The sequence below is a fragment of the Chrysochloris asiatica genome, unplaced genomic scaffold (genome assembly GCF_000296735.1).
Source record: "Chrysochloris asiatica unplaced genomic scaffold, ChrAsi1.0 scaffold00113, whole genome shotgun sequence".
Lineage (NCBI taxonomy): Eukaryota > Metazoa > Chordata > Mammalia > Afrosoricida > Chrysochloridae > Chrysochloris > Chrysochloris asiatica.
Window position 1 is genome coordinate 11,066,267 of NW_006408631.1, and position 10,369 is coordinate 11,076,635.

The window sequence follows — 10,369 nt, forward strand, 5'->3', positions numbered from 1 at the left end:
AAAAAAAAAAAAAGTTGGAGAATGCTTTCTTGAGTAAGTAATTTGCATTCTGAGATCTGAATGATGATAACAGTTAAGAAGCAAAGAGAACAATAACAAGTGAGAAACTTCATAGCAAAATGGATGACAGAACATTAGAGGAATGAAAAGAAGGCCTATATAGTTTGAAGGAGATGAAGCTGGAGAAATAAGGATAAGAACAAGTAGGATCTTTGTTACCTAAATTAAGCAATGTTGGTCTGTATCCTAAAAATGATGGGAATCCCTAAAGGGTTTTATACAGATTTTTTTGTTGTTATAGTGACAAATATATAACTACCACTTTTCAGAACTTCTTTGAAGAGTTAAGGAAGTTGTATATACTCTAAACAAAAATTCTATACCTATTAAATAAATGACACTTCATTTCTTTCTTGTCCCTAATAATCTCCATTGTACTATCGCCATGAAATTTTTAATTCGGCTGTTGCCATTACCCACCTACTGCCATCAAGTTGATTCCAACTCTTACTGACCCTACAGAACTGCTCCTTAGGGTTTCTGAGGCTATAAATTTTTATGAGAGCAAATCTTTCTCCTTTGGAACAGCTGGTGGTTTTGAACTGCTGACCTTGTGTCTAGCAGTCTAATGCTTAACCCATTGTGCCACTAGAGTTCCTTGTTACCATTAGCTGCTCTCAAGTCAGCCCATGACTCATGATAACCCTATTCACAAATGAAAGAAAAGCTGCTTGTTCTTGTATCATGCCCATGAGTGGCTGTGAATTGGACCCTTGTGATCTACTAGTTTTTCATGAACTGGCTATTCTTTCATTTATTCCTCCATTAAACATTTAGATGTCTACTGTTAGCTAAAGGAGCTCTGGTAGCGTAGTGGTTACGAATAGGGCTGCGAACCCGAAGGTCAGCAGTTCGAAACTACCAGCTGCTCCGCGGGAGAAAGATGAGGCGATCTGCTCCTGTAAAGATTTACAGCCTCGGAAACCCTATTCAGGGTCGCTATGGGTCGAAACCGACTCGACGGCACTTAACAACAACAACAACTGTTAGCTAACCCATTGCCACTGTGTCAATTTCAACCAATACGACCCCATAGGTAGAAATATCCCATAGTGCTCTAAGGCCACAAATTTTGATAGAAGCAGACTTATTGCCTCATCGTTCTACTAAGGAGCAGCTGATGGGTTCGAACTGGTGACCTTTCAATTAGCAGCCAAGTGATCAGTAAATGATACTAAGAAGACAGAGATGAATAGACACTGCCCTGCTACTAAGGTTCTGAGTCTAGGAGGGCAGAAAGACATTTAATCAACTTGATAATTATCCTATGTGATAAGTGGGGCAAGACAAAAAAAGTACAATATGAAGGATAAAAAAAGCCCAAACTCTACATGGTGAGGAAAGGCTTCACAGGGAAATAATTTCTGAAGTGAATTTAAAAGATGAAAAGATTGCAAATCAATACATGGAACAGGAGAGTTCTAGGTTGAGGAATTGGGACTATTCAAAGAAATTTAAAAGCAGTTCAGTATCGCAGCACAAAATAGAGGGCAAGGAAATGAATCTGATGAATTATTCAACGATCATAAAGGTTTCTGTATGCTACGTTATACAGGATAGAATTTAGTTACTGTACACAGTAAAAACAACTGTAAAGATTTTTACAGGGGAGAAATTTATCAGACTTATGTACTAATTTTTTACTAAACAAATTGTGAATAAATTCAAACATTTATAAATCTAAAGAAATAAAAAATATATGTATGCCTTTTGTTAAGTGCTGTCAAGTCTGTTCGAACTCATAATGACCCTGTATAGTTTCCGAGAAGCAGCTAGTAAGCTTGAACCGCGGACCTAGTGGTTCAAACCGAGCTTGCAATCCAGTGCATTTACACGCAGCGCCACACCAGGACGTCATGCCTTTTAAAAGTGCATTTTATCTTGCACAATATAGTCTGTTTTTAATAAACAATTAATACCAAAGATCCTAAAATGTAAAACGAAAGTTCTTTTTTTTTTTTTTTATTGTGTCAAAATATTTACATATGGCAAAAAAACTTTTTAAATCCCTCCAGCAAAAGTAGACCAATTTTTTCCTAAGGACTCCTATACAGTTGTGGCTTATTCTTTTCGAAAACCTCTCAACTACGATTTCCATACTCAATATTCTTATACAAGATTCTCAGCACTATCTTGAACCAGCATCTTTCTTGTTGTTGTTGTTATGTGCCGTGGAGTCGGTTCTGGCTCATTGCGACCCTGTACAGGGTTTTCAAGGCTGTACTTCTTTACCGGAGCAGAAAGCCTCATCTTTCTCCCGCGAAACAGCTGGTAGTTTCTAACTGCTGACCTTGCGGTTCGCAGCCCGATTCGTAACACTACTCTACCAGAGCTCCTTAGCATCTTTCTTGGCATTGCCTAAAGTCAAGTTTATTTTATCTTTTCCAAACTAGGCTCCAGCTTCAAAACCTTTTAAGTTCTCTAATGCTCTAATTCTAAAATGTTCATCATTTCACTACTACAGTATGTCTATGTTCAGTACTACCACCCCAAACCACACCATCACTAGAAACTTGAACAATGTTGATCAGTCTGGTCTTAGGAACACTCTGCTTTCTCAAAACCTACACAGGATTGCAGTAATTTCCTCCCATATCCTTTGGTAGCGTAGTGGTTACGAATAGGGCTGCGAACCTTAAGGTCAGCGGTTCGAAACTACCAGCCGCTCCGCGGAAGAAAGACGAGGCTTTCTACTCCCGTAAGGATTTACATCCTCGGAAACCCTGTACAGGGTCGCTATGGGTCGGAACCGACTCGACGGCACTTACAACAACAACAAGTTCAACTGTGCCTTATTACCAAGGTAAATGACTTCACACCAGGGCCTCCCTCTCATGACATAAGGGTACGTATAACACAAGTAATGCAGACTCAAAAGGTCATAAATTCAATTAGCACTTTTTGTTCCTATTCCCCCTTCTTCTGAAAGTGCAAAAGAGAGCAGCTAAAACTGGAATCCAGAAGAGGAAATTCCACTTCCGACTGCCACGCTACAGCGCGAAACCCAAAAGGCCCTCTGGCCCTTCAGCAAGGCAATTGAAAATTGGGAGGAGACGTCAGGGCCTCTTGGCTAATGCCCAAGGGCAAAGTTGCACACAAAAAAATTGCTCTGAAGAAACAGTATGCCTCGCTCGTCCAAAACTCACCCGCCAAGAGTGGTGTGGACGGCGCCATCTTGTCCCGGAAAAAGAAACTCACGCGTTCGGGTCAGAGTTCACGAGGGCCGAACCCAACCCCTACACGTCTCCTCAGGCGTGGAACTGCGAGTTGGTACATCCGGGGCTACTAACCTCGGGGCCAATGTAGTTCCGGTTTGGAGAAAAGCGACAAGGAGTCTGGAAAGCGCACGCGCAGCTTTGGGACTACGCTATATAGGTCTAATTCTTTGCTTTCCCCAGCGGGCGGAACTTGTACTCTGGCTGTGTGCCCGCCTACTCTCTAATTCTTTGCTTTCCCCAGCGGGCGGAGCCTGTGCTTCCGCGGGCCTGAGCCCGCCCTGTGCTGACGTTGGCACCCGAACCCGAAATAGTTCGAGGCGGCAGGCTGCACCGTCCGGTTGTTGCGTTGCTCTTCCTTCCTTTTTCGCTCCACGCTCCCGGCGGCGGCGGCGCGGGAAGGTGCCAGCGGCCTGCTTTATTTCTTCCGCGGGTCTGCCCCACTCAGCCGGTCAGTCCGGCGTGGTCAGCCAGTCGGCGACCCGCACCCCTTAGTGCTCAGACCCCCGGGCGCCGCGCCCAGGCCCAGCGGCCAGAGCTCGCGCCCCGCCTGAGAGAGCCTCTTCGCTTCGGCGGTCTTCGCTCCAGCGGCGTAGACTCCACAAGCGAAGCCTCGCTGGGACCCGAGTAGGACAAGCGAGTCAGTCCGAGGGGTGGCCGGGGCAGGTGGTGGCGCCGCGAAGATGGTCGCCAAACAGCGGATCCGTATGGCCAACGAGAAACACAGCAAGAATATCACCCAGCGCGGCAACGTAGCCAAGACCTCGGTAAGGGACGTGAGCGCTCCACTCCGCTCCGCAGCCGGGCTCAGGCCCGGGCTCCGGGCCGCTCCGGCGGACCTCGGGGCCGTGGAGGGTGGGGGCCCTAGCCTACGAGCCGGCTGCCAAGCAAGGGGCCCGACCAAGGGGTCGGAGCTGGGAAGCTCGAGTGGAGAGATTTAAGAGGTTAGGGGACCCGGCAACCGCCCCGGGTGCAGGCTGTGGTGTCCGGGGCTGAGTGGTTTTTGCGCCTCTGTAATGGTGCATTTATCCTTTTTCAGAGAAATGCCCCCGAAGAAAAGGCGTCTGTAGGACCCTGGTTATTGGCTCTCTTCATTTTTGTTGTTTGTGGCTCTGGTAAGTGTGTTTTGGGGGTTCCCACCGGGTGGTAGGGTGTGGGTGCCGGGTTAGGATGACGTGGTAACCTATCAGTGGTGAGTCCTCCCGGCGTACTTCCCAACCCACCTGCAGCGAGCTTCACAGAATCCAGTTTCATCAGAACCACACGTTATTTGTCCGGCGTATGCACAGAGGATCGGGCTACAGAAACTTCGCCCAGTTTGATGTGTGCACACAGATCACAAAGGAGGTCAGACTCCTGGTGATAGTCACATTGGACGAAATTTAAGAATGAAAAAGTCAAACACTCAGGATGAGAATTTAGAATGTTTTGGAACCTCATTATCAAGTGCCTTTGCAAAGAAGTTGTTTATAAAGTTAAAGTGCATGTTCAGGAACTCGATTTAGCATCTGCCAGAATCCAATGTCTTAAGTCAAAACTGGATAATAAAATATTTATTAAATAAATCTGGTGCAGAGAGTTGACTCATTGTAAAGGAAATGTATCTGATTTTCAGTTTAGTGCGTGCAGGAAATGTCTTTAGGTTCTTTAAAGTTTGACATATGGTAGGAAACACTAGGGCAGCCTGCTGCAAGAGAATGGATTTTTGCCTTTACTTTCCCCTCTTGATATGTTACATTAATACACAAACTGTTGGTATAGAAGATGTTTCTGTTTTCCACATTTCTGATGATCTAAAGTTACTGAAAATTGTATTTAATCGTTCTCTTCACCTTTCTCCTGAATGCACCAGTGGGAAGCTTTTCTGACAGGTGGCTAAGAGCCAAGCGATTTATATAACCTAAAGATTATTAAATTTCATTCAACCCTGTGAGAACACGGAAACTTGCATATATTCTGAGCCAGATCTTAAAAGGACACTAAATTATTGAGGGATAAGCCTAAATAATTCTATACTAGAAAAACCTGTTTTCTTTGGTGCATTAAGTTTTTCCTGAAATGTGCTAGCTGTAATCTTTGTGGATACTTAAAATGTAACGTTCTGAGAAGCAGAGATTTTGAAAGAATAATTGGGCATTTTCTTGTTCACAATTAAGGTAGGCTTGTCTTCCCTTATTACAATGAAGTTATATAGCATTCTGAACTATATTAATATTTGCCAATCATCATTTTATTTTAAGCTTGTTTTAATGTTTCATCTTTCTCTTTACAGCAATTTTCCAGATTATTCAAAGTATCAGGATGGGCATGTGAAGTGATTGAACCTTAAGATGTTTCCATTCTCCTGTGAATTATAACTTGAACTCATTCCTGATGTTTGATACCCTGGTTAAAAACGATTAAGTAAAGCATCCTGCCTCAGAATGACTTTTCATATCATCCTTCATGTGTCATTCCAAGGTTTCTTCATGAATCATTCCAAGTTTTCTAGTCCATACCACAGTGCCTTGCAAAAGCACCACATGAATAAAGCAATAAAATTTGATTGTTATGCTACAGTAGTGGACCTTACTTATTCAGTCAGTAAAAAGTAAGTTTTTCTATGTGGTTGTTAAAACTGTATGCAGTATGAATAATTAGATCAAATCTATGTAGACAGGGTCTAGATTTTGTTAACCCTAATGTGTAATGCAATTAGCTTATTTAAAAATTTGGAATCTGGTTTTTATATAGCTAGGCACTTTATTACCACTATCTCTTGAAAGCACACTCCCATATAGGATCATGTAACTGTCCTGTAATAGTGCTTATAAATGGAACAACTATACAGTTAGCCTAGTTACCACAATCCTTAGCACCTAAATATTTTTAAAGGCTTCTAAATGCCTAATGTAAAGGGAGATGCTTATAGCCACAATATCTGTTTTAACAATATTGTTTCTATTAAACTACCTTGGATTTTGCATGAGTGAATATACTAATCTAAGATGCCATAAAAAAAAATAAAACAAACTTGGTTGAGCATTTTGTAATTTAGTCATTGCAGATTCACTAAAAGCTACTATGATGGAGTGGAGTCAGGGAACATTTGTTTATATCATCAAATTCACCAGAATTAATTTATCAAAAGGGTTTACTATGCTAGACAAAATTTTAGGTAAAAATGCTACTAGAAATGAATGCCTCATTAGGACATGCTATTAAGTCCAATGTGTCATAAGACATCTTAGCATGTTAATAGCACTTTTAATACCAAAAAAGGCACATCTACAAAATTAAAAGTTACATTTAGTTTGGAAATGCCTTGTAAAATGCTAATGCATTCTAGATAATCAGGCTAGAATAACATTTGGAATTAAAACGGATTTACTGATAATGATAAGGATCAGTCTTCAGTCTTCCTTTTGTTGTGTGATTTTATAGGTTATAACTAGTTTCTCTTTTTAATTAATGGTAGGGATAAGAGTGGTGTAAGGCAGGTTTTGGGTTTTCAAGTACTTTTGAAAAACTGCAAGTATTGGTAATTCATATACTTAGGTATAATTTGGTGAAAAAACCTGAAAGGTGCCTACGTATTAATTAATTGAAAAGAAAGCTGCTTCTGTTTGCTTTGTTAATTGCCTCAGGATATCTCTTTAAAAAATAAGCTGTTTTAAGAGGAACAGAAGGGAAATCTACCTAGTATATACACAGTATGAACCTCATAGAGAGCTGGTACCCCTGAGTATGGGGGACTTTAGGGGGAGGGAGGAGGAGTGGTTAAGAAAGTTTAGGACTTTGACTCCTCAGGTTGGCTAAGCTGCTCATAATGAAGGAATTGGAAAGGAATCAGCTGACCTTAGGCCAGCAGGTTTTTTTAAACTGCATTGTTACCTGCCTTTGTCACGAGTAAATCAACCCCTTGTACTTATTTCCTACCTTGAAACAGTTGTCTTGATTAATTCTATTTTATTTTTAATAACTTCAAAAATGAAAGTTAATTGCTCTAAGTTCATAGCAGGTGCCTTAATGTTTGCTTTAAGTCAAGCCATTCCATATCAGAATTTCTCTTGATTTACTATTAAGAAATTGGCTTTAAAATGTTAGGGTTTTTTTTTTTTTTTTAATGTACAATGTCTTGGTTAATTTGACTGTTAAAGTTGCTATAGATGGCAATCTTTACATAATGTAAAATTCATTCCCTTTGTATTTCATATGTGATTTTCCAATTGAGTACATTTTATATTAAGGATGGATTATGCATGTTTGGGTAAATGAAAGCTATGTCTTAACTTGATTTGTCCTTAAAAAATAAAGTTCATTGAATATTTGATTGATTTCTTCTAAAAGAAGGATTTTCACAGTTCTTATTATCTGAGTGTATTTTTTATAGTTAATGAAAAATGAATTTTTAAATGGCTCATATTATGTTCTTGAATTAAAAGTATCCAGAGGCACAGATGTAAGGTTTATAGATATGAGATTAATAACAAGAAAAATGCACTATGAATTAAATATTTCTCTACCTAGGATTTACTCTCATCTCATTATTATCCAAATCTGGTTCAAGAAAACAACTCTTGCTTAATCACCCACACCCAGTTGAATGGAGGCCTGGTATTGTGTTGCATGTAGAATAAGCACTGGACTGCTACCTCAAGGTCGGCAGTTCAAACCTACCTCCTGCTCCTTGGAAACTCTTTACAGGGTCCTTATGAGTCAAACCTACTCCGTGGCACTTAATACACGTTGAACACTGTATAAAAAGAAATACTTCATTGTAGTCTGCGTTATCCAGTTAATCTTTGTGATTTAACGATAACCTTTTGGGGGTCGTCAGTTATTGTATGTGCTGCTTTGCATAATATTGCTCAAAATAATTGGACTTTCAAAATAAGTCATTTTCATTGTAATTGCAATGGCTTTGAAGTACATTAAATGTTTGTACTCAACTGTACAGTGGCTCTGCTCACTGATGTTAACTGAGTTCTGTTGGCTTAAAGGACTGCCATTCAGAACTAGATTATTTTAGGCTTAGTAACAGGTTCATCAAAAGACTGCTTTTGCATCTATAATATTTAGAACATTATTTAATGCCTCATTTTAGACATTGTCCTGAAGTATGACTTAACCTCTACCTACCTTTTTAATTGATACTTTAATTCATTGTTTTTGAAGCAAACAGCTTTCAAGAGGAAGAGTTAACTGCAACAAATAATCACTCCTTCAGAGAGTCATTCCCTTTTACCCTAGCACACTTCAGTGCTTATACTGTTTTATCTTCAAGTTGGATGAAAGCACAAATGCCCTAATTTGGAAAGAATACTATTAGGTAAAGGAAAGGAGTACTAAGGCAAAAGGAAAAATAGCTCTGAATTTAGGTAACTTTTATAAAAGAATCATAAAATCAAAAGGGACAACTTAGTCCAACTGTCTCAATTTATAGAAAAATAAAAACAGTCATTCAATGGATATTAAGTCACCTATGTGCAAGGTGTAGAGAATGCAGATACAGTCCCAAGACACAAGGATCTTTCCAATAAGAAGCATTAGCAATACAATGAAAATGTGGCCTTATTTGTGATACGAGTTTCAAAGAGAAAGTAAAACTAGAGTAATGGTGTCTTTGCTGTCACAGCTTGTTGAGCTAGAGTAGAAAGTAGAATCCAGATTTCCTTGTTCACTGTACTTTAAAGGAGTGCTTGTGTGGGACAAAGGGTTAACGAACTTAAGAACTGAAAGGTTAGAAGTTCAAATCCATGAAGGGGTGCTTAGGAAGAAAGACCTGGTAATCGATCTGAAAACTCAGTCACTGAAGACATTGTACTGACATGGGTTTGCCATGAATTGGAGTTGACAGCAACTGGTGGTGGTGGTACCCTGTTGAAATTTAGGAATAATTACAAAACTTTCACAAAGAACACTTCTGTTTTCATGGGATAATCTTGGCTTCTGCATATAGAAAAGTTCTTTGTTTTTTCTTCATTGCCAATTTAAAGAAGAAAGAAAAAAGGACTTCTCCTTTTCTGAATACTTTCCCTTTTTTTGGATGAACTTATGTGATCAATTTAACACTGACATTTCCTGTGTAGCCCAAAAACTGCATGGATCAAATCAGTAATATCCACTGTGACATTCAAGTGTAGCTGGATTGGCAAAAGTTGTATACTAGATATACAGGCTTACTTTGGGGATCTTGTATGTTCAGTTCCAGACCAGTGCAATAAACCAAATAATGCAGTAAAATGAGTCATGATTTTTTTGTTTCCCAGTACTCATAAATAATAATTTGTGTTCATACTGTACTATAGTCTATTACTGCAATAGGAGACCTGGTGTGGTGCTGTAGGATAAGCACTGGACCACAAGGTCGGTTTGAACAGCAAGTCAGCAGTTCAAACCCACAGGCTGCTCTTCAGAAACCCTACACAGGGTCACCGTGAGTTGGAACTGACTCCATGGCACTAAACAACAGCATTTTGAAAGAGTTTGAAATACGAGAATTACCAAATGAGACAGACATGAGGTGAGCACATGCTTTTGGGGAAATGGCACTGTTTGCTGGATTTAGGATTGCTACAAACCTTCAATATGGAAAGAACACAATAGCTGCAAAGTACACTAAAGTGGAGTACAATAAAACAAAGTATGCCTGCATTTACATCAATAGCAAAGAAAAATAGTAGTTGCTGAAGTTGCTTATATGCAAATATCTCATGGAATTTAGTTTCTTGATTTGAAGGTTTAGAGCCATAGTTTTATGGGACATCTCAATTAATTGGCCTAATAATGTTTTTAGTGCTTCTGTTCTACCTCCTAGTTCCGTTGCTTAGTTCCTTGGGTCTTAAAACTTTGCAATCTGCCATTTAAGGCAGAACAATTGGCCTCTGCCAATTGTAACAGAGGAGGAAGGAATAAAAAGAGGATAAGGACTATGTAGTTAATTGCATCCAGGAACAACTGCCTCCTTTGCCTGAGACCAGAGACCTGGCTGGTGTCTTGCTACCATTACTACGAATTTTAATAAAAGATTCCAGAGACTTCTGAACAAAAGGGAGACAGTGGAGAACAGAATTTCAAATTCCCATGGAATCCAGACTGGACTATAGTTTCAG

General features: G+C 39.9%; 2 protein-coding genes across 4 annotated transcripts in view; one reads left to right on the top strand and one right to left on the bottom strand.

Moving 5' to 3' along the window:
* The window catches only part of EIF2A (eukaryotic translation initiation factor 2A, 65kDa), a 50,405-nt gene extending 47,091 nt beyond the window's left edge, over positions 1-3,314 (bottom strand). The window contains exon 1 of one of the 3 annotated variants that reach the window (XM_006867986.1): positions 3,207-3,314. In XM_006867986.1, the coding sequence (XP_006868048.1) occupies positions 3,207-3,234 (28 nt within the window). In that variant the 5' untranslated portion in view covers positions 3,235-3,314. The remainder of the gene's footprint in view (positions 1-3,206) is intronic. The other 2 variants (XM_006867988.1, XM_006867987.1) reach the window with 2 other exon arrangements.
* A 629-nt stretch (positions 3,315-3,943) lies between these two features.
* Positions 3,944-5,787, top strand: SERP1 (stress-associated endoplasmic reticulum protein 1). Its single transcript, XM_006867989.1, has 3 exons — positions 3,944-4,042; positions 4,315-4,390; positions 5,548-5,787. The coding sequence occupies exons 1-3, from the start codon at positions 3,959-3,961 to the stop codon at positions 5,586-5,588; spliced, it is 201 nt and encodes a 66-aa protein (XP_006868051.1). The 5' UTR covers positions 3,944-3,958; the 3' UTR covers positions 5,589-5,787.
* The last annotated feature ends 4,582 nt before the right edge of the window (positions 5,788-10,369 follow it).

Bases quoted from the DNA above. Each gene is read 5' to 3' on its own strand.
- SERP1 (XM_006867989.1), top strand. From the start codon at position 3,959: ATGGTCGCCAAACAGCGGATCCGTATGGCCAACGAGAAACACAGCAAG. The intron at 4,043-4,314 runs GTAAGGGACGTG...ATCCTTTTTCAG, and splicing joins GCAACGTAGCCAAGACCTCG to AGAAATGCCCCCGAAGAAAA. The intron at 4,391-5,547 runs GTAAGTGTGTTT...TTCTCTTTACAG, and splicing joins TTTTGTTGTTTGTGGCTCTG to CAATTTTCCAGATTATTCAA.